This window comes from Pempheris klunzingeri, chromosome 2 (assembly GCF_042242105.1).
Source record: "Pempheris klunzingeri isolate RE-2024b chromosome 2, fPemKlu1.hap1, whole genome shotgun sequence".
Classification (NCBI taxonomy): Eukaryota; Metazoa; Chordata; class Actinopteri; order Acropomatiformes; family Pempheridae; genus Pempheris; species Pempheris klunzingeri.
Genome location: NC_092013.1, coordinates 18,881,418 through 18,905,060, shown reverse-complemented (window position 1 = coordinate 18,905,060; position 23,643 = coordinate 18,881,418). Strand labels below are relative to the sequence as shown.

Below are 23,643 nucleotides of genomic sequence, written 5' to 3'. Positions count from 1 at the left end.
AAATACACCTACATTTTTCAGTTGTTAACAATAATAATGTGTAACTGATCCATGACAATACTATCTATGCACGTTAAGAAATAAATGTGCCTATTATAACTGTAATTACTGTCTATTTGATGCCTAACACTACTATATATTCATGTTAACAATGGTGGAATATGAACACCTACACCTGTCTAATATTGTTTTGATCTGACCTGTAACAGTACAATTTATGCAAAGATCTTCTCATTGGTCTTCTTTTTCTTGTCACAGCCAGTAACAGCAGTCCAACCAGCATCTCTCATTCTTTTCATTGCAGCTACTTTCAGTGAGTTCCCTGGGGATTTCTGAGTGACAGGGCTCTGGATCTGAAAAAATATTGATCCAGTTTTTAAAAAAAATTGTATTGCCAGGAATAATTTCTTCGTTGTCCATGCATATCATGTATAAATATAATTTCTAAATAACATTACACCACTATTGTTATTTTACCTTTTTGAAGATACTGAGTTTGCTGTGTGGAGCAGAATAATTGGATGGGGGTGCACTTGCAAAGGTCTGTCAAGAACAGAAAAAGAAGAATCAGCTCTTCTGGCAATCTTGCACAAATGATCAAATACATTTAACAAAACCAACAGAGTTTTGATACTGTATACTTCTACCAAATAAACCATCAACCAATAAAAACACAACTCACCAAGAGATCATTTTGATCAGAGCTGTCAGACTTGGGGTCAAGCTCTATGGTGCTCTTCCCCCAGCGTGCTGCCTTTTCTCCAGAAGGGGGCGTCCTTATTCTGTAGGACTGTGAAGAGTGAATTCAAAGAAATGTCAGCAAGTCGTTACAAATATTTTCAATCATTTGGGGAAATGTCAGAATGATACTGTATATTACTTTGATCTTTGATGTTCCGCCAACCATGTTTGTAGTCCCTCTTGGGGTTTTCAGGTCTTCATTGGGAACTTCCTATGATGCAAAGTCAGTAGGAGACAGAATCACAGATAGTTAAACTGGCCTCCATTGTCATAACCAGTCAACATTTAAGAATAGATGAAACTGTCGTCTACTTGGTTCTTTGGTGTTGTTCCACATGACGTTCTGATGGACTCAGAGTCAAATTCCTTAATCAAACAAGATGTCAAATGTTATTACAGTTAAACTGGTCTGCTGACAATGGAAAATCACCCAAGCATGCTGGGTAATGGCCTATAGTGACACATCCACGCTGCATTCATTCATTGTTGACTTAGAGCATACCGAGAATGACACCTCTCCGACACAAATGCACATGAATACAAAAACACAGCATATTTACGCACATGTATGAACTCACAGTAAGTTTGACTGAAAAAGGAAGATACTATTGAGAGGTTTTAAGCCGGTCTGAGTGGAAATGACAATAAGAGGTGAGTCAACGCACTGTCTACAGCATTTTTACATAACCTTTGCTGACCATGAACATGCCAATTAGAATCCCAGTGACAAATATATAAGAATGCAAAATAAATTATGACAACTTGATTGAATTTCCAACTCACCTTAACAATTAAAAATGTGCCTGAAATGACATAAGTTGCTCTATCTGTCTAAAAGCGTCAGGTAGATTAAACTCACAGCTTTCTTCATTACTGCAGTAACACCATTGTCTTTGCTGTAGGAGGGAGTTTTCCTGGTTTTGGAGAAGTCAAACACGTGTCTCCTTGAGGAGCTCTCTTTTGGAGTCACTAAACATCTCCCTTGATTATAGTTCGAGGCAGGCGACTAGAATTTTAAAGATTAATTCTTGGTTAAGTACAACCACATCATTAGTGGCAGCCTCTTTACTAATGTACCTGATTTTGTACCTGGTTGTTCATTGCTTCTGACAGCTGAGTGATTTTCATTGATGACATTTCTTTCTTCAAGTCAGTTAGCTCCTTCTGCAGGTTTTCCTAATAGGAAGCGGAAAAGTGTTTCTCAAAGAACCTTTTTTAGTAAAAAGCCAAAAATAAACTGACTCAAACTAGGACATACCTTTTCTTCTCTTTCTGTCTTCAGCTCTTGCTTCAGCTGATCATTGTCTGTCTTGTGCTTTGAGAGATCCAACTCCTGATTTTAAGAATTTAATTCAGACAAGGTTAGGATATGATTTATTCATTGCCTGGTTGTTTTATATGTTAATAAGCATTCATCTATGATTTATCGGCATCATACCAGTGATGTCCTATGGGCAACAGCCTCCATCTCTCTCCTCTTGTTCTCATCAAGCTCTGCATCCTTTTCTTCAACCATCCTGTCATATTGGCTCTAATAATAACAAGAAAAGTCCTTTTCAATGAAAATTGTGTACGGATTGACAGTCCTGCTGTAGTAGACCAGTTTCAGACAGCAAAAGGTTCAGTATGAGATGTTTCAGATGACCTTACCTTGTGTTTTTCCATCAGTGCGACCATATCTGCTATCTTGTGTTGACACTTGAGTTCTGTGTCTTCCTTGTTCTGGATGGCCTCTGCTGCTGTTAAGCTGAGCTTTTGTACCTGTAAAACAAGGTTTTTTTTTTTCTTCTCAACTTTTTAACCTGGGGAGCTAGAAATGTGGTAACATCACGCTATGTAAGTAACCTCATTCTCAAGCTCTGCTGCAAAGGTTGAATTGGACTCAAGATCTTTCCGCAATTTCTGATGGTCTTCCTCGTTCAGTCTTTCAAGGTTCCTGGACTCCTCGCGAAGACTGTTGATCTAAACACAGAAACAACTATCTACTTCACATCAGGATATATTTCATAGTTTCAGTATTTTATATCAATATTAGGAGGTGGATGATAAATAAAACATCACCATACCACAAGTTCAAGTTGACTGGATTTCGCAATTTCCTTTACTATTTGTTTCTTAAGCACTTTGTTCTGAAAACATATATAAGTTAAGTGTTAATAAATAATATTATTATTAATATTATAATAAATAACAAAGCCATCACAAGTATTGCATATCTGCTGTGTCATAGTCATCACAAACCTCTTTCTGGTATTCTTCTTGGGCTTTAACTTCAATTTTCAATTTTTTCTTGAGATTGCTCAGCTAAAAAACAAACAATTTCTTGTTACTTCCAGAAAATGATCAACAACAATAACAGCATTTTCACATGTAGAATCACCTTTGTTTCCGCTGCTTTGACTTCTTTTTCTTTTTGTGTAATTTTCTCCTGCAGATGTGCAAACTATAGACAAAAACACAAAATCACCATCATTCAACACAAAATAGACATCTTTTCAAAGCTTTGGGTTTCTATTGATAATATGTTTAGTTGGTATACTTACATTTTCTTCAGTTTTCTTATGCAGAGTTTCTGTTTCCTGATATTTCCCTTCCATTTCGTTTTTAATTGAGTTTACTTCTCCCCTATTCAATGAAAATATAAAAATAAACACTGCCAAAACTACACGTTACACCTTTCATGTCTCTAAACTGCAAACTCACCGTAAATATTGGTTTTCTTCTTCCAGTCTTTGAATTTCTCTTGTGAGCTTCACAGCCTTCTCCTCACTCACCTGAACAGTCACATAGTTACCAATGTGATACAGTAAATTAAAACACTGACATTTGAAGCAAACAGCTACTGCATGAAAATTATATATCAAATGTGATTGGATATTTTAGACCTTCATGTTTGCCTGAATAGCTTTCACATTAGATGATCCACTCTCAAACTGCTGTTGAATGGCTGTCTTCTCAGACTGCAGCTCATTGAAGTTGGACAATAACTCTTTGTACTTTACTCTTAAAAATGACAGAAATAAAACATTAGACATGAAGATTACAACAGTTTCATATATTCTATATGCATACATTATGGAATGGCTGGCTACTAAGAACTCACTTATGCTGCGAGATTTCTTTCCTCAGTTGCTCCATCTGTAAGTTGAGTACTTTACTTTTGCCAATTTCAGTGAGCAACTGTCCTTCCAGGTCTTGCACTTTGATCTGAGGGAATATTAACTGTAGTCAAGCTATATATTGTATATAATACATTATATGTCACAGGATTATTTTTTCATTATAAAAACAATTTCCAAAAAAATATCTCCACAGCGAGTAAGAGATGATGAGTGCAGTAAGGAGATTTAAACAATGTAAAAACCTCTGTCAGTGTGGACTTCTCCTTTAAATCTTTCTGAGCTTTTTCAACAGCTTCACAAGCCCTCTTCAGCACATCAGTTTCAGCAAAGGCAACCTCCGCTTCATTCTGTATCAATAAATAATGTTATCTAGGGCATACAGTTTTAGTTGTCTGTATTAGTCTAAGGAATATCCCCTTTCTTCCTGAAATGAAATGTCTGTTTGTGTCACCTTTAACAGCCGAGTGTCTTCGGTTTTCCTTGAAAGCTCAGCTGTGAGTTCCTCCACTCTGACTTCTGTGACGTCAATCTTACCCTTCATGGACTGAATGGATTTAGATTTTTCGTCCTAAGAACAGCAACAGCATACCGCGGTTGTTTTCGAGTTATCTTCTGTAGCACTCAGACTACAATAAATGGCTGAGAAACAAAAAATACACTCCGCTAGCAAAAGATAATACACCTTACCAGTTCATCTTCAAGGATTTTGATCTGCCCATCTTTCTTTGCACTCCCCTCCACTGCCTCTCCTGTGGAATAAAACATTTCCTTTCAGCTTGGCAGAGCATCGAACAAACACATCTACATATTTCTCTCAGTGAGACTTACCTAAAAGTGTGTTTCTCCTTTCAAGTTCCTTTTTGTTAGCCATGAGCTTATCCTCCAGCTCCTTGGCCCTTGAAAAAATGTCATAACAGGAACACAACAGCATGAGGAAAATTTGTATTTGGTCAGGAAAATGCTCTGAGGTTTCAGGAGTTAATTATACCTCTGGATCTCTAAGCCTAGTGAATTCTGTAGTTCCCCATTGGCTGTCTGAATCTGCTCCAGCTTCTCTGCTTGTTGTTGTTTAACTCTGATGAGCTCCTGCAAGTTGAAGTCTTTGGTTTGAATCATCTCTGTGTATTCTTCTTTACTCTGTTCCAGTTCTGCAGCAATAGCTTCACAATTTTTCTGAGGGAAAGAAAACATTGTAATCAAAGAAGACAGAACGGAACAAAGCCCAGTTTCACTGATCGAGAATCTCAACACACTCACCTCAGTTTCTTTACAGCGCTGCTCTGCCGTGTGCAGTTTTTGAAGAAGGGATTCCTGTTCAGTTTTTGAGCCTCTGAGAAGTTCATACTGTTCATCTGTAAAGTTAGTGAATATTTAATGATCATCTTTGGTAACCATCTCTAATCTTATTTTACTGCTCACTAATACTTGCATTGGAGCTAAAGTATTTTATAGATTTGAAGTAAGGCCTAATTGTTCCACTTTTAGTGTGATTTTCATGAGCACACAAGAACTAACAACTGTTAACTACTATTAATATTGCGTTGTTGCAGTCAAAGCTGCTGAAAAGTATAAAGTCAAACCTAGAGAACCTAGTCACGGGCTCACGCTGTTAACTTCACAGATCACTGTAACCCGATCATACTTCAGTTAAACATGAGTCATTTAGCATTTGCATAAGGAATGTTGATGAAAACACTGTTGACAAAACACAGAATCTTGTTTAACAAAAGAATCAACAAGTTTAGTAACCAAAGTTTATAACACAGTCGGTCAGAACTTAGTATTGCAAACAATTTGAAAAAATAAACAGCTTTGAGCTTGTGGGTTGTCTTGAAATCTAATAGTTTTCCTACTTGTTGCTTCTTGAATTTGTTTGCAGTGCTTCTGGGTTTCATGGAAGTCCTGCAGGATTTTTTGTAGTTCATTTTCCTTATCTTTAAGTTTTGTTTGAAACACAGCAACCTGTGAATGCAGCACCAATCCACAAGCCGTTTACTTCAAAACATGTGGTTGCATCAAGTCACCCAATAAGCTGATGTGAAGAGTTTTATTTTTACTAACCTCTTTCTCTTTCATCTTAAATTCTTGATGATATTTTTCTTTCAGATCTTCAAATTGCAGCAAGCCCTCTTTGACTGAAGGAGGATTAAATGGTTAATTATTTTGCTGGTGGACGAGATTGTTAATCTATCAATAATTCATCTTATGTCATTTAAGGTATATTTTATCCTTCATGTTATTTCTAACTGCTTGAAATGTCTTCATATTTGGAGAAAACAAAAAAAAAATTAATAAACAAACCTTTCTGCATCTCCTGTTGATCCACTTCTGCTTGAATACGAAGGCTTTCGAAAGCTGCAATCAGTTTCTACAGGAATAAAACGTACTTGTACCTCTATATGACAAACGTCTGTCCAGCAAATTATCATTAATTAAAAAATGCTTCTTTAGGATATGGATTTAGAGGTTTTTACCTGAATACTCTCACTATTTTCCATAAAGAGTTGATGCGTTTCTTCTCTTTCCGATTCAACTACAGAATGTAAAGACTGGTTATAAAATATGCAGCAATGTGTCTTTAGTTTTCACACCTTAAGAAGAGTCAGGTAATTTAAACAGAAAAAATTAAAGCACTTTTCACTTACATAAATGCATTTTTTCAGCTGTCCGCTGAAAAGTATCTTTGAGTATATTACACACATTCCTTGTTGCGTTGTTCCTGTAGTGAAATTGAATTTAATATAATTTAAAACATTTTATATCAATAAAACATTTACACCTAGAATTCTGTCATGTTTCTCTGGCTTTTACAGAGCAGCGTGTCTCGGAGCATTTTTCAAACAAAACCCATACTTGTTCCTCAAATCTTCATTTTCACCGATCTGTTCCTCCAGCTTTAAGCTGAGACTTTCATTTCCAAACTGTAAAGACAGAACACACACAATAGATGGCACCATAGATATCAAAGGGTGTTAGTGTACGCTGTTCCTCTACTGTCAATAATCCTTCATGAAAAAAAGAATACTTCATATATATGGTAAGAGAGAGAGGGTGAGAAAACTTGTATTTGTGGCACACACCTGCAATTCTTGAATGGCTTTGCGCTGAGTTTCAATTGTTCTTTTGTTTTCTTGGAGTCTCCTTTCCTTCTGTGCTGTGTCAGACTCAGCTTTGACCTTCCAGCACTTAATTTTCTCAACTTCATCATACAGCTTGGTATAAAGCTGTCCAGGGTTGCAATTATTCTGAGGAATGATCACAATGATGGGAAGTAAACTGACAACAAAACAAACATGTTGCAAAGGCCAAGTCAATCCTATTCATGCTTCACATTTTTTTGCACAATGACAATGTTACCTCGTATTTTTCCATTGGTGGCACAACTTTCATCTTGGGAATGTCTTTAGACGAGAGACAATAGTTAAATTATTATGCAGTTTATGATAAAACTTGTGCTGCTGATATTTATGCAGCCAGAGTTGTTTAGTAGAAAATACCTTGTCTGGTTGGTTTTGTTGGTGCAACCATGCTTGTATTGGGAAAAGGCATGGTGTGCTCTTTGTCAAAACATTTACTGTAACCCTGGGGGAGAAATTAGGCTGAGTCAACATATGAATTAACAATTACTTACTTACATTCATTAATTATTGCTTTCAGCTTACAGCAAGGAAAACATTACCCACTGGTGTGCATACGGTATGTTTAATACTTTCATTGTTGGTAAAAAGTTGACAAATTATTGTGCTGTAAGACAGAGTCAGCTCTGAGCAAGTTCTTTATTTTATTCATGAGTATTTAATGCCGGTTAACTGTTGTCTAATTTCACTTGCCTGCTGTAATGCACTCATTGAACCAGCACAGTTTTCTATGATTTCCTGAGGGCGGACAGCAGACACCTGCCCATTATTCACCCTGGGAGGTACCAACAGTTTGAAGTTGAAACTGTCCATCCTGAAAAGACCACATAAACACAGCCTAAAGGACAGTGAACGTGGTACGTGGCAAAGTTAGTTTTATAACAAATAACATTCATTGTTTCACTTCACCTGAATTTAACGTTGCTAGCTAAGTTAGCTACCAAATTAGCAGTGTTAACGCCACTTGAGGTTAGCTTGTTAGCTAACACGCCTCCTACGAAACAACAACTAAATACCGGCAGACACATTTAATGCTAGCAGGACGATATTTTAGCAAACAACAGTGACCTTCACATCCTCACTATTATTAAATATGAAGCTTTTACCGTGAGCTGGTCGGACCGTTAAACGGTTAACGGCTTTAAATCTGTCCACCGGACTGTGAAGGGGCGCGAGCAGGAACCGGCTTGTTTCACGTAAGGAGACGTTAACGGTTTATTAACGGTTTAAACCGAGTGTGAATCAGTGGCTCATTAGACCCATTATCGGACAGCATCATGTTTTCAGTCTGTATATTAATATAAGTACCACCCCTACTGTATATCCACTGTTGTTAAATTGATATCTACATTTTTGTAACCAAACTATACATAGAAGATATCAGCGAACTACTTAGTTACATACTAGCAGCCTCATTTGCTGCTTGTGTAATCAGCTTTTAAGTAGGATGGCATAAAAATGAAATGTTTGACATGTATTAGGTAATTAACATGGATAATTACCATCCATGTTAATTACCTAATACATGTCAAACATTTCATTTTTCAACCCTCAGGTCCACTGTTGCCCGCAGACCGCTGAGGGATAACAGATGTATTGTGGACCACCTAAAGATTAACTCTCCATCACAAGACCCAAATATAGCTGACAATGTGGTAACTCTGATAAAAGTGTGCGGGGTTATTATAACCTCCAAATATGTTTTATAACAAGACATGCGAGGTTGAGACAAGTCAAAGAAAAAGCCCACTACCTTTGCCAGCCCAAGATCTCCATCTATGAGGCTCACAGGTTCATAAACACACCTTCAGAAAAGAGTCAGGCCACCAGAAATTAATCCATGAAGCAATAAAAAAGGAAGTTAGTCATTAGATGGTTTCAGTAAACACATTGGGACCATATAAACGGGACAGGCGTCATACCGTATCAAAATTCAGTCCAGATCTAATTTCTGAAACGGTCTCAGATGGAGAAAAGCATGACCGAACAAGCTGTTTCGCACAGACCATTGCTTCAGATTTAATTTTGAAGGCTTCGTTTGCAGGTGTAATATTTGGACACAGAGGACCAGCGCTCAGGTCCTTTCACAGGATTTCATGCATGTCCAAAGCAAGATGCTACATCTACCCTGAGCAGCAGCAAGTGTGAAGCCTTGGCTCCGCTGGTTAAATGTCATTCTGTTAAATCAGAAGTGCAGTATTGTACTGATTTGTATCTTTGAAACTATCTACAAAACATAATCAGCTTTGCACATTAAGATTACAGTGTTCAACCAGTGAAAAATAAAATGGGGAGGTTATTATCGTCTCGTCAATATTGTGCAAAGGGGCCTGTTATCACGTTGTATAAAATGGCAAGAGCATAATTTGATAAAATGAGTTAATGCTGTGGAGGCATTTGTCTTTTAATACAAGTGTCACCAAGGACTCCACAATAAATCTAATAACACATTTCCTCCAATCCAGTCTGCTTAATGAAGGATAAATTACATGATACCAGTATAGTTTCTGAGGCAAATAGAGTTTGTGCATCTCCAAGAACTCCAAGAACAAGATTTATAAGAAAAACACAGAATACAGTGGACGTTTTGGTTCTTGTTAAATGACAGTTTATTTGGTTTTCTTATGTCTTCTACATACAGTAATGTGCAATCAGTGTTACATTTTCCTATTATGTGACTACACAAAGCTATGCAACAAGCTTTTTATGCACTCAAAATTATTGATCATTTCCATCGTTCATCATCAGAGACAGACCAGTAAAACATGTTTAAAAGAAGAAAAGAGAATTAGTGTGAGCATATTTGTGGAATATACAAAGTGACAGTAGCGCCAAGGATGTTTTCAAGCCTTCCAAACTGCACCGTCCTCGTAAACAGGAAAAAAAGTCCTTATGAATGTGTTTGAGAGATGACATGGCAACCAAAGTGAGGTGAATACTATAATTACGTACTTTCACAAAGAAATGTTTGCAGTCACCCTTTAAAAGTAGGGCACCACACTTATCATGTTCACTACTGAAATATAACTTTAATTATCTGATGGTACATTTTAGAAGGTACAAGAACAATAAATGAAAGAAGTTATACTGATACCATCTGAGACTTTAACATAATAATATCCTGACAATATAAGTGGCTAAACAAACTTGAATAGTCTACCAAACACACGCATAACAGCCCCTATAAGAATATTAGAGGTGTTTTATGTGTGTTGTTCATTAGATTATAAAGGCCTTTAGTAGGTGTGTAAATATTTTACATTTAATTGCAAGTGAGGCGATGGTTTCTGTTGTGGTCTTCAAAAACAGAAGAGGACCCGTAAATTAGAGGAATGTCGACCATACTGTTTCACTCAAGCATTTGTTTTTCATACATATATGTATATATACATACGCCTCGCAAACAAGAGATACATCTGAACAAAAAAGTAGCTTAACATTGTACAGAATATTAGACTGTGTCCTCTGTGTGCCTAGCCTCTGCCATCTCCTTAGCAGCATTGTCCCTGTTGGACTTTTGTTCTCTTCCTCCCACCCTGGCTCTCCTCTCCTCCTCTTTTTTCTCTTTGTCCAGCAGTCGATAGTTGAGTCCCATCCCCGCAAACAAGAAGACACTGGAGACAATGAGGAGGATCCCACATCCCTGGTATGTGTACTTGTAATCATTATAGATGTCCTTGAACTTCCCTGTGAAGACCAAAAGAGTAACATAGCAGTTAGTTTAGTTTTTAGTCACTATCAACATTAAGCTGGCTTAACGAGACAGAAATAACTAAAACCAGTGTGACAGTGAATTTTTGAAGTTCATACTGTGGGTGATGTACTCACCAAGCAAAGGGGGTCCCAGCAATACGGGGCCACACTCCACAATAGTGACCAGCCCGACAGCACTGGAGAAGCGCTGGGCCCCCACCAGGTCCATCAAGGTCTCAAACAGCACTGAGCTCAGCCAGCCAAAAGCAGACCCAAAGAAAATGGCATAAATCACAAAGCCTTTGTAGTCTACTGAAATTGGTGCCAGAACGTGACAAATACCGTTGTACAGCACAGAGGCTGCAAAGAAGTATTGTATTCTGGGGCGGACCCACTTGGTGTTGGCCACAATGCCCATTGAGGGCCGGGCAACCATGTCAACAAAAGCCAACACTGACAGTAAGAAAGCTGCCTTCTCTTTAGGGATATCTTTACTCTTTGCGTAATTACTGAGGAACACCAGTGGTGCAAAGAGACCAAAAAACATAATAATGTTGCCCACAATATAGAGCAAAAAGCCACGGTGCCTGAACAAAGAGAGGTCGATGAAGCTGTTAATGGTCTGCACCACAGTCCTCCTCTCTGTGGTCTTCTCTGCAGGCTTGGGTTTTGGTCCTATGGGCCGCATGAGGGAACCAGCGACACAGCAATTGAAGAGCAGGCCGCCCAGGATCATGAAACTTCCTCTCCATCCAAACTGGTCATAGAGCCACGTGTTCAGAGGAGCGAGGGTGGAGAGAAAGACGGGGCTGCCGGCCATGGCAAGTCCATTAGCAACAGGCCGCTTCATGTAGAAGTACTTTCCAATCATTGTGAGGGCAGGGTTGAGGTTAAAGGCCAATCCCAAACCTAAAAAAAAAATCAATTTAAAGTATGTTTGATGTCAAAAAGGGAGACATGAGCATTAAATAGGGTTTGAAGTATTTCTTGCTGTTTTTATTGTTGAAGAACACTAGATGGCAATAGTGCGTAGTAAAACACAAGGTGATTCATGACCAAACTTTAGAAAGTTAAAAATAAGTACCTCCCACCACACCAATACAAAAGTACAGTGCTTGAACAGAATTGCAGAAAGAGGCGGCAACAAGGCCCAGTCCTGACAGGCATCCTCCCGCCATCATTACAGGGCGACTCCCATATTTATTAACCAGGATGCTGCTGAGAGGACCTGGAGAGCAAAAAAAACAATGCACACATACACACACATATGAGAAGCTGAGACATGGTGATTTCTATCCAATCGTCAATGTACAGTTCTACATTTGACCAGCAGAGAGCTCCAGTGCCACAGCTGTGGCTCGGCAAATTCAAACAACTTCTGCAATCATTTTTGTCAGTGCTGCACTGCAGTAGATGTGTTCTCATGCCATTAATAATGCGATCTGTCAGAAAAACCATGAAAGCTGTAATGAAATAAGCATTTATTTGGTTCAGGGATTCATAAAAATTGACAGAGGAATAATTTGTTTGTGGATTCTTCTTAAATGGACTCTAAACGTATTTGAAGTGATTTACGGGAAGTGTCTCATTTCAGACAAGTGGGTGCAGAAGTGTGTGTTTTTTTTTTGGGAGGGTGTGTGTAAGGGGTTAAAATAACAACTGGTGTCTTCTTAAGTACATTTTTAGCAATTTTGGCACCTGGTGCTCTACTTCCAAAGAAAGAGTGACAGAATGAGGTAACAGTAAATCAACTTATTAACATGCATGCACCTTGGACTCAACATCGATTCAAGAAAGTCAAGATGACTCGTAAACAAATGACTAAGCTGCATGGCGGGTTCAGGTCGTAAAAAAAACACCATCTCCATCTATGGCTTATAACAACCGCTCTAAATGAGTATGAGGACCCACATGGAAGACACTTCTGCCTTCCTGCCAAATCCCTGCACCACCCAATGAACCTAAATAGAAACTGACAGTTTTTGTTTAGAGGTTGTCCAGACTCATTTGCCAGCACGGCGCAAGACAAAGGGTTTTTAAATTGTAATGCAGGCAGTCTCCACACTAACAATGAGTTCTTTCCTTCCGCCTTGCAGGGAGAGTTGGTTAGGATAAAAAGGTTGGAGACAAACCAATGTAGAATATTATGAATGTAATGAATCAAAAATTGAAGGAGTACAGGGGGTACGCAACAGTAGGTTGTTAATGAACTTCTCCTGCTGATGTGCTCAGAATGTTTAACAGATGCACTAACAGACTCGGCTGTCATCTACTCACAGCACCGACAAACATTTCCTCAATTACCTTCAATTACCATGCATAGCTTGCTTACATCTGCGTATATTTACGTCTAAACGTTTGCATTAATTACCAGTGTTAAACCTGCAAATGCATATTGAGTCCGCTGTGGCTCTGAAACTTGTTAGGACAGGTGCACGCAGCATCGCACTTTTACAGCCATGAAAAAGGTGGTAAATCCACACAAGCTAATAACAGTTATCAAATAACACACTGCAAGGTTATAAACATATTAACAACAATCAGATGTTCTCACGTTGACTCCTTCATGGGGAGCTCAGTCCTTCTGCTGCACAGTAACAATGTGAACTGTGTGACGTGAAGTTTTGCTCACCTTTGACAAGAACTACTGTTAAATTTAATAGCAGACATTTGGGAACTTGCTTTTGCAGAAGTTACGTAGCAAAAAATATGATACACAGGGAGGATAGGTTTAGGTGTAATATGTTCAACAATATGCATGGAGTGCAATGGATGCAGTGCAGAGCCAATGAAAAGATACTATATCCTCTTTTATTTTATTGCTTGCAGATATTGCAAATAAATTTTACACTCAGGCCAGAAAAGAAAATTTGATACAAAGTAGTTCTTATGTGGCGTAATATTTTCCTCCTCTCATCAGTTTGGCACACCAAAGCAACTCTCCTGAAACTTCCCTGAGATTAAAAAAAGATGCTTAAGTCATCCTTTTTTCCAGTTTATCACACGTTAGAGTAAAGAGAACTGCAGTGTTTTGATTTCAGAGCCAGTCTAGAGGGACAGGGGGGAGAGCTCCTTTGAACTCTGTTCTCTCCGTGTTGAATATCACGCACATGAATAGAGGCGTATCATCACCTGACTGGCCAGACCTGTGTGACATCACCCAGCGTCTCATTCATCTCATCTCAATGTGGGAACACACCCAAAACCCCCAGAGGTCCTCCACTCTCAAAGCACAGGGGAAGACAATAAGCAGGTTTACAAGGCTAAAGCCCACTCATGTACACCAGAGACAGAAAAGTTACACTTTTGTAAACATCACTTCAATGGAGGCGTTAGAGTGTTGCCTTATCTCAGTGTTTGATTTAAGCCGTGCTGTAAGAATCTCTGGCCTCTTTGTGGACAAATCAAGGCTGAAAGGCTACAATACAAGCCTCTATTTGATCAAAAAGCAATGAATTGGCTTTTAACTGAACACTCCAGGAATAAATCTTTTACAGTTGTGCTAAGAGCTAGGAATAGATCCAATCTATAAATCCGTTTGATGCGCTAAATGTCAAGCATTAACAAACCCATGAGGTATTGTGGGTTTTAGCTCACCTCCGCCGTACATGACTGCTAACATGATGGAAGAGATCCAGGACACTTGGCTACTGCTCACGTTGAAGATCGCCTCAATCTCTTTGAAGAAGACAGTGATGGACTTGGGGAAGGCATAGGAGAAGCCAATAGAGATGAAGGCCCCGATAACCACCATCCATCCCCAGCCACCCTCAGGTGGTGTGTAGCCTTGAGGACCACCGACGGCGGGTGCCATTTTCACTCTTCAAGTGCAACACGTTATACAGATATGAAGACCTGTTCAGGACAGAACACAGCAGCAGAGATGATTATTTGATTAGTATTTAGAATTTTCTGTTTCTCTATTTATGAGGTTGAAGAACTTCGGAGAACGTATTGCTGCTGAAAACAGCCATATGACTACAAGTTCAATACATTGAAGTTAGAGTGTTAAAAGATAAAAGACTTGAGAGAACACATCGATCCATCAATTTGTAATCGATTGTTCAATTTAATGACTTGAACTTCGTGTTTTTCCCTCAGCTTTGACGCATTAGACAGCTCTGAATATTTTTTGGGTCAACTGAATGAAAAGTGTCAGCAACAGTTTAATTTAGTCTTGAAGACAATTTTGTCGCATAGACGCTTGAAAGGAGCGAATGGTTCTAAAGCCTTTCATCAACCGATTTCTCATTGGATGATAAAAGAGGAATTTAAGAGACTAAATACGTATAAAATGTTGATTAGGTTTATGAGAATTTCAACATGGAATCGGTGTTATAGCTAAAGCCACAAAGACATTTTATAGAGATTTCAAAAAAGACAGTAAAACAAGACATTTTGATTGTCTCAATTGGTTTCCCTTTTGCTTCTCCATTTTCTCTTCTGTATTTCTATCATCGCACGTGGATGAAGTCTGTTTACAGCCTACTTGGAAATATAACAGCATACAGCAGCTCCAACTGGTTATCAACAGAATGCCTACATGCTCATCCTTGAACTTTCCATAATGAAATGAATGAGAGCTGTGATCTGTGGTTAAAATGCTATTTTCAAAGTTCCACGAATGGCCCCTTTTAATTTTATATAAGTTGCTCATCTATATTTTGATAGATGCCCTTATAACGCTTAAGTTTTCCTTACAATGCTATAAACAGCATGTTGTGTTTCCTGGTATTTTACGGTGACCGTTATTCTGGGAAGATGATGCAGTGTTGCTGAGGGTTCATGTCAAATGTTTCAAAGCTGAGGACAAAACACTGTGTTCACGTCAAGCAGACAATGACAGAAAATAAGAACAAAACATAACAAAATTGCTACTGCAGAAGTGTAACCATTTACACTTTGATTTTACAATTATAGCCATATTTTTTATCTTTTTAGCTCCCAGTTTGTGCTTATTACATCTTTTTTGAAAATGATTTGACCTTCTATGTAGGAGGTATCTGGGCTGATTGCTGTCTGACTGTATTGATCTTCTTCTTTTTCCATCTGTCTCATGCCCTCTGATTTCTGTCTTGTGTCTCTTCTTCAGTATTAACTGACCAAAATACTCTCCGCTGTATAAAGTCACCATCAACATGTGCAACACCTGGTATATGCTCCATTTAGTGGCCTATCAGCTTTGCTTTCCTGATACCTTGGTGATTGGAGAGTGATCATATGTGTCAATTTTCTTTTTCCCTTACTGGAGAAAAGAGTTAAGATTCTGGCCTTCCTGTGCTTTGAGCTTTTCTCTGCATGTATTCACTGACTACCCCTCCCACCCCCACCCACCTCCCGCTGAATCCCGCAGTCTCACTTTAGAGGTGATGAATAAGAGTCCATCTGCACAGTCAAACAACTTACTGTATTGTTTACACAGGGGAGACTATCCAGAGAAAACATCGATCCGACCATGAACACAGGTTGAATTCACACTGCTCAATAGCTCAGGGCTATGCTCGGGAGTGGGTGATGATATAGTGTTTTTCAGCCATAGAGGACTTGATGTGGTTGATGAATTGGTTTAGTGCTCTGAAAACTTATTGGATAAGCCAGTTGTGTGCAGCGGGTAGTGAATATTTAATGCATTAAAGAACTTTTGTTATTGAGCTGGGATTTTGGTTGCTGCTGTGCAGCTGTAAATATACCTCCTGCATTATTCTACAGACGTAATACGTAAAGGAGGTAAAATGAGAACGTTTGTCTTTTATTTAGTCATATAGACATCCGGGGTTACATGGAATAATTAGATAGCCACAACTAGGGCGTAACAAATCAAATGAATATATACATGCATAAGATGAAAATAACATATTTGAGCATTAAATGCTTAAGCGCTGCCTGTCTTATGTACTGCATGTCTTACATTGGACTATCAAGGATTTGTCTTGATGTGACACTAAGATTACAGTGAGTCCAAACAATAACAGATGCAGTTTACTGATTCAAGCTTTTACTGTAACACTACACATTATCAAGAGGAGGTGGAGCTGTTACGAGCAGCTAATACATGCCATGTGTGCCTGCTCATTGTTTAGTGATGTAAGAGTGTTACAGGCCTACACAGTGGTGATTTGTAGAATAGGCCAACACAAATCAGCAATTAACAGCTGTAGTATGTTGTAAGCTTTCAGACTACTCCAGGAAACTGAGGAATTTGTTTTTGCTTTATTTTTTTCTGAGAGTGAGTATGGAGGCTTGATATCAATCTGTGTGCTGAGTAAGAAGCTGGTGTAGTTAGCCTGGCTTAGCATAATGACTGGAGTCGGGGGAAAAACAACTAGCCTGCCTCTGTCCTGAGTTAAAATGTACAAGATACTATAATTCTAATTAACATGTATTTTATTTGTTTAATCCATACATGTGCAGAAACATAAAAATGATAAACTGTGGTTTCAGGGAGCATTAAGTGCATTACAAAGAGACATTAGATTGACTTCAATCTACTCGGAAATAAAAGCAAGTAGGTATTTTTTGCAACATGTTGAACTGTGTCAAGTGACTGCTTTGCTATTCTCATTTGTTTTCATAGTGTTTATCTATGTGGTGGTGTACTGTGGCAGTTGTTGTCACCTTTGATTAAACAGAGGAGGTGAATGCTCTCGATTTCCCTTCACACCTGTCACATTTCCCACTCTGAAAACTGAAGGTGTGCGCAATTACAAGAGAGGTTGAAAGATCTGAAAATAGTCTCCACACATCCACCAGACGGCCTCTCAAATAGGACAGTATGCTGGGGAAATGCTCTTTGCTGGCGTTGAGACAGCATTGTCTGTACTTTTAAAGAATGAAAAATTCAGTGGTTGACATTAGGTGATGAATGGAGGAACGACTTACGACCGACAGGACACCAGATAGAATGGCAAACCCACCAAAATAATGAATAAACTGGTAATTTCATACGGAGGATTGATGGCTTGGCTCTAAAAATGGAGAGAAAAGTATCAAACAATTTGGTGAAAACTGCAGAGTCGATTAATTTAAGCGAGATAGGAGAATGAAATAGGTAGACAAATGGGTAGAGACATCAGCACTAACCCCCCTCACACTGTAAAGGTCTAAATAAAGCAGTCAAAGTGGGCGGCCTGAGAGTGCCACTCTGCAGTACACACATACCAGCTCAGCAGAGGACCTCAGCGCAGGTACAACAAGTGTTAGTCTCACAACAGTTGACTAGTTTGACTAACATGGATCACTTGGTCACAGCACTGTTGAGACCCTGAGCTTGAAGTACCCTGAAGTAAAGAAAGCCCTCCGTAATGTCACCTGTATGCTGCATTCAGGGACCCGACTTCTAACTCACTCTCTGAGAGGGTTTCGGGGAAATATTCCAGCTCTTTACTCGGTTGTTTGATTTATTATGAGACACACTGAAATAAATAGGTCAAAAGAAGATTGTAAGGCTGGGGAGATTCACAACAAAACTAGCTGGAATAATGTTGAATGAACGTGAGATTTTACATCTACGGCTCCATTTTTGTGCTTCTAGCAAATGAGTTTTCATTCATTCTCCCTGCAGCAATGCTTTGGGCCTCTTGTGACCCCAGGTATCTCGTACCGCTTATTAGATCTAGTGAATTTGTCTGATTAATTATAGATAAGAATCAAACACTAAATATTTGCTCAGGGAAATTGCGCGCTCACATAATATGTATTGTTATAATACTGACAAAGCAATGCATCTTTCATGAGTAACCAGCTGACAATAGATTTCTTATGCAGGCAATCATTTTTAAAGTGATGTCTGGCAAATGGTAAATGAACATAGTGCGTGTCAAGTATCTTACCTTGGCAGGAGCTCTTGTTGGGGGGGGTGAATGAGCTCTGCAGATAAACAGTGGTCTCTGAGGCCTGTTAACACACTGCAGACATCATTGAATGGTCTCTGACTATGTATGCAATAAAAAAAAAAAATCACTGCATATGTTTCACAGATACTCCAGAGGCGATCTGTGGGTCTATATCCACCGTGACAGTCCTAAAGTAGCCTGTGGCACTTCTGCCTCAGACTTCATCTGTTTCCAGTGACTGAAGTGAAGCTGAAAAGTTGAGTTCATTCAGTACCCAGATCAAACAGCTGGACGACCTGGACACTATGGTGCTAAATGGTGAGGTCAGTCAACTTCTTATTGGCTGTGGGAGGCTTAGTGCCGTGCCCCCACAATGCTTTCTCCACCCCTCTGTCATGTGCCGAGCTCACACACAAGGTTAGAGTAATCCACTGCAGGACTCTGTAGCGTGTGTGACCTAAGAGGATATCGAAAAATGTCTGCACTTTAAGAGATAAGATGCATTCTGAGACTATGATTTCCTGCATTAGCTGATTTATCAGCGCTATTCAATTGAATATTCGATGTTGCACATATAAGAAATCCATTTTATTTAAACAACAGACATTGTTTACCTCAGCCACCTGAAAGAAAGATTTCTGAACACTTCAGGGGTCAGATCTGGTTGAGCCTTTCTCCCAAACTCCCTGAGGAGCTATTAATGGGTTTGTATCTGGGCTTGGGAAAGGAAAGGCCTGAGTGCAAGAGGTTATTGAAGCAGTGCGCACTTGCAAAGTGCCTTCAAATTCTTGACACCCTTGAAGCATTATTTCTCTTTGTTACGTTGTTTTATGTTTTTCCCCTCATTTTTTTTCCACTCCAATGAGGAGTTTTATTGCTTTTCAAACAGAGGATGCAGTAGAGCACCACCTACAATTCAGTGTTTTCTCCTGGGCTGGCATTTATTCACAGTGGTGTGGTGTGTGAAGAATGGAAATGGATGTCAGACAAAAACATTCATACTCGCACACACTCAACCACACGCACACACATGATTATAGGAATGTAATCTGCAATTTCCCACAAATCTGAATACGTGTTAAAAGTTAAATCTTCCTCCCTCTTATTTCTAAACCACAGTTGTGTCTTTGCTGTGAGGATGGCAATGTTGGTCTGTAGGCCCATCATTTTGGTTCAGACTGAAATATCTCAACAACTATGGATTGCAATGCAATTTTGTACAGACGTTCATGTTCCCCAGAGGATGAAGCCTACTGACCTATGTGATGCCATTGCCATTAGATTTGCTAGATTTATTCTAGATCCCTAGTGGATCCTGTCTAATGAAAGTTTTCACATTTTGAAATCTACTGAAACGTCTACTGGCTTGATTTCACACAATTTTGCTTACCATATATTCTCTAATAACTTTGGTGATACTCTGACTTCTGCAGCGCCACATTTTTGTTTCTTGTTAAAATATCTCAACAAATATTGGGTGGGTTACCATGAAGTGACCTTTGATATCAACCGTTTTTCACTCTGTCCCTTAAAGACTTACCTAGACTCATGGTCAACGATGTTAGATGCATCATGCGACACATCAGAAAAGAGATAAAGGACCATCCACAATTACGGGGGTCTGGACGGGTAATGTTAGCCTTTTTGCATGTTTGTTTACTAGCCAAAACTATTTCCCAAGTTTTAAGTTCAGTATATATCTCAGTTTCAAACAAGGATGCAACGCACTGATTGTGTGTAAGATTCCCATCCTGTATGGCTGCAAAGCTGCCAGTGTACCTGCTTGGCAGATACAGCTTTCTGAAATTGTGTGGCAGCTCTTTTGGCAGCAATGGAGTGTTTGTGCTTCATGCAAACTGAGGTAATTGTTATAGAGAGGTAGATGAACAACCAGAAAAGATCAGAGTATAACTTCTATTGGAAAAAGAGGATGTATTTCAATAAACCAATATTGAATAACTTGAATATAAAACACTTCATATATGTATATACAGATAATTGCTATTTTCAATACTTACATCTCACTCTCTCCTATGCTAACAGAGGATACTGCTATGGATAAAACTATTTGCCGGTTGACTAAATGTAAATACAAAGCACAAGTGCTACTCTGTCTTTACGAGAGACCCATTTTCATAGTTTGTCAGGAGACAGCATACAGCTAATTAATGCTGCCAGAAGCCGGAGTGTCAAAGAACGTGTGTTCCTTCACTCTGCGTATGACGCGCTCTACATGCACCCTGAGGTGTGCGATGGCTGGGGGCTCCCTGACCTCACAGGAGGGATCTGAGAGAAATGTCACAGGTGGGATCTGAGAGAAATGTCACAAGTGGGATCTGAGAGAAAAGCTGGCGACTATGTCAACCATGTTGGCAATCCCAGGTCTCAAAAGGGAGAAAATTCCAGATTCCTGCATACAGTGGAGCAATGAATGTGAAAGCACGAGGAGCAACTCCAAGAGACCCTTTTGAGAGTACAGTGAGACTTGTATGCAGAGAACACTTTGTAGATGAGGAGCTGATGGGCACCTGCATCTTAGCTCTATGCAGTCCAGGATGCCTGTAGTGTCTGCATAGTCCTTGAACTCTGCTGACATATATATATATATATATGTGTACACAACTGACAGGCATATACACATAGATGTTTCCTTACTTTCCCCTCTGGTATCCTGATGCTCACTGACCCTGTAGAGAAAGTTGCTCCAAGTTGTAGTAACCTGACTGACTGTGGACTGATGGACTCTATACCGTTCGGGAAAGTCACACTGTGCACACCAGTGCAAAATAGTTCAGAAACATGAACATCTCATATATGGGCTGAGCTGAGAGCTTAGATGACAACTGTGGGATCCGGAGCTGAAGTGTAGTCGTTGTCTTTGGGGATTATATCAGCCTGCCTTGCCGGTGTGTCATCCTCCATCGGCCGCGCTCTTCTTTCCCAAGCTCCTGGTCTTTAACAAGAACTTGGACCAAGGCTCATGAACATCCTCTTTTTTTAGAATGCTGGCTAAAAACTTGGGTATGAGGAGTAACTGTAAACTACTCCCTTCGGATAGCAACAATCCATTTTCGCCTGATTTCTGCATCAGGGAAATTCTGCGTAGGGAAATAAATATACATAATAAATATTTTGTTGTACTTACTGGAGGCTTGACACAAAGGCAGACAGCAATGATCAGTTATCAGGTGTGCAATCAATATGTTGAAACTTAGACGTCTTTTTCCGAGACATTTAGTAAAAGTGTGGATGTCTGGTTTGAGAGATTTAAGTAGTTTAAGTGGTTTAGCTGCTTCAGCCCCACCATGTGCATATAGCCTATTAGTAAATATTGGCATACTAACACACTAATCTAAGATGGGGAGCATGATAAAAATGAAACATGTTTAACATAACAGAACCTATGTATAACCTCATAGGCCCACGCTGCCTGTAGACTCTTACGGTTGTTTACTCATGTAAGCTACAGGGTTGCAAGAACGCAGCACATGCCAATTGACTTGTACTTAAGTTCAAAATCATTATCTTGTTGGCATGACAGGGAGTAATGAATAAAGACAGAAGCCTATACAGTTACAGAATTATCATTCAGTTTCCTCTCTGCCCGCTATCAAATGTTCTGATGTCTGGTACAGCCTGCAGCGCTGTGGTTAGGGACGACTGCTGTGACTGACCTTATAGCATTGTCAGAGGGATTAAAATTGATTAGCTAAGCTATGTGAAACACAGCTCCTATACAGTATAATAAGCTGCAGTAAAAACTGCCATACATACTCAATTAAACCAGGACATTCTCAGTCAACACACACACGTTCTTTGTTCATTACCGTGACTGATTTTCCAACCTTGTTCACAAAGTTATTTACTGCACTACTGTATACACCCCACCTCATCAAGTGTACAGTATGTACCTCCTCTTTCAATCTGATATTACATAATAAATCTGATCTGCAATATAATAAGAGCACAAGATGTCTCAACAAGTTGGTTATTTTACAAAAGCAGCACCAGCAGTGTAACCAAGAAATAAGTAAACATTGCACCACCTCCAGTGTTGACTTCACTGGACCAATTTGCACCATGGCCCAAAGAATTGACACTCACAGGTCAAAAGTCAGTGGCAATTACCTTTTGCACAGGGAAGGTGGTACAGTTGAAAGTGGGAGCGGAGTCTGCGTAAGGGTCAGGGTGAGAGCAGAATGTTCCAAAAGCCAATCAGCTCATTCATACAAGTAGGAAAACAGCTAGTCCATTTAGTGGCTGTGGTGACAAGACAGGTTTCACCCAGTACAGTGTAAAACGTAAATGTATAGTGCCTTACTGGTCTTTTCAACCAGTCAAAGTGTTTTAACACTACATTCAAATAGGAGGAAACTAATTGGGCAGGAGGAGACTTCATTTAGAAAAACTAAACAGTCTGGAGCTGTGCTTCAAGAGCAGTTTAGGGTTCAATGTCTTGCCCAAAGATACTTTGGCAGGCAGACTGGAGGAGCCGGGGATCAAACCGCTGATCTTCTGAGGTGCCCCCAATGTACAGCAATGCCTTACTGAACTTTCAGCTCAAACATGCACATTCACATGAACTCTGTGTGTTTCTCTGTGTTCCTCTCAGGACAGAGAGAAACACACAGAGTTCTGCCAAAAACAGTACAGATCTGTTTTTGGCAGACATTTTCTATGTGGAACAAGGCCAGGCAAAAGCGACACTGAGTCTGAAGTGACTGAAGATCTGTCCAGCTCTGGCATCGATAGCAATGCATTATTTGCTCAGGAAAGCAGTTCAAGGGACATTAGTCTCTTGAACAGCTTACTAAAGGATATAATACACTTATTAAATCCTTGAGACTTGAGGCAATAACTCATCTCACTGGGATACAATGCTCTTTTTGCACCCTAAAAATGAAGCCCATTTTATCTCTTGGGAACAGAATTTGGACCGAGTATCGAACTAATCTTGCTCTTTCAGTACAGAGATAAAAAACTGTAAAGTACCAAAAATAAAAAAAAATGACCTGCTTTGTCAGGCCTTGTTTGCACATTTAGATATTTCCAGATTCGAGTAAAATACTGGAATACGCTGGCTGGTTGCCCCATAAGCAGACTTATGCGCAGTTAGCA

General features: G+C 39.4%; 2 protein-coding genes across 2 annotated transcripts; both read right to left on the bottom strand.

Moving 5' to 3' along the window:
• Window positions 1-215: 215 nt before the first annotated feature.
• sycp1 (synaptonemal complex protein 1) lies at window positions 216-8,776 on the bottom strand. The gene is given in 35 exon segments (XM_070851515.1): window positions 216-353; window positions 478-543; window positions 683-790; window positions 881-952; window positions 1,054-1,107; window positions 1,601-1,747; window positions 1,831-1,917; window positions 2,000-2,074; window positions 2,180-2,272; window positions 2,392-2,502; window positions 2,587-2,703; window positions 2,808-2,870; window positions 2,983-3,045; window positions 3,122-3,184; window positions 3,285-3,366; window positions 3,445-3,515; window positions 3,627-3,744; window positions 3,845-3,948; window positions 4,106-4,255; window positions 4,315-4,431; window positions 4,551-4,612; window positions 4,692-4,759; window positions 4,852-5,036; window positions 5,121-5,215; window positions 5,717-5,825; window positions 5,925-5,998; window positions 6,165-6,231; window positions 6,338-6,396; window positions 6,509-6,582; window positions 6,717-6,784; window positions 6,944-7,108; window positions 7,221-7,264; window positions 7,361-7,443; window positions 7,737-7,814; window positions 8,754-8,776. Coding segments are annotated over 35 exon segments (3,153 nt in total).
• A 1,675-nt stretch (window positions 8,777-10,451) lies between these two features.
• slc16a1a (solute carrier family 16 member 1a) lies at window positions 10,452-14,507 on the bottom strand. Its single transcript, XM_070847131.1, has 4 exons — window positions 14,291-14,507; window positions 11,778-11,921; window positions 10,829-11,602; window positions 10,452-10,687 (listed from the first exon to the last, which is right to left on the bottom strand). Exons 1-4 carry the CDS (start codon window positions 14,505-14,507, stop codon window positions 10,452-10,454), a joined length of 1,371 nt encoding a protein of 456 aa, XP_070703232.1.
• Window positions 14,508-23,643: the final 9,136 nt, after the last annotated feature.

Bases quoted from the DNA above. Each gene is read 5' to 3' on its own strand.
- slc16a1a (XM_070847131.1), bottom strand. From the start codon at position 14,507: ATGGCACCCGCCGTCGGTGGTCCTCAAGGCTACACACCACCTGAGGGT. The intron at 11,922-14,290 runs GTGAGCTAAAAC...TTTGCTCTCCAG, and splicing joins AGCAGTCATGTACGGCGGAG to GTCCTCTCAGCAGCATCCTG. The intron at 11,603-11,777 runs GTACTTATTTTT...TTTTTTTTTTAG, and splicing joins TTGTATTGGTGTGGTGGGAG to GTTTGGGATTGGCCTTTAAC.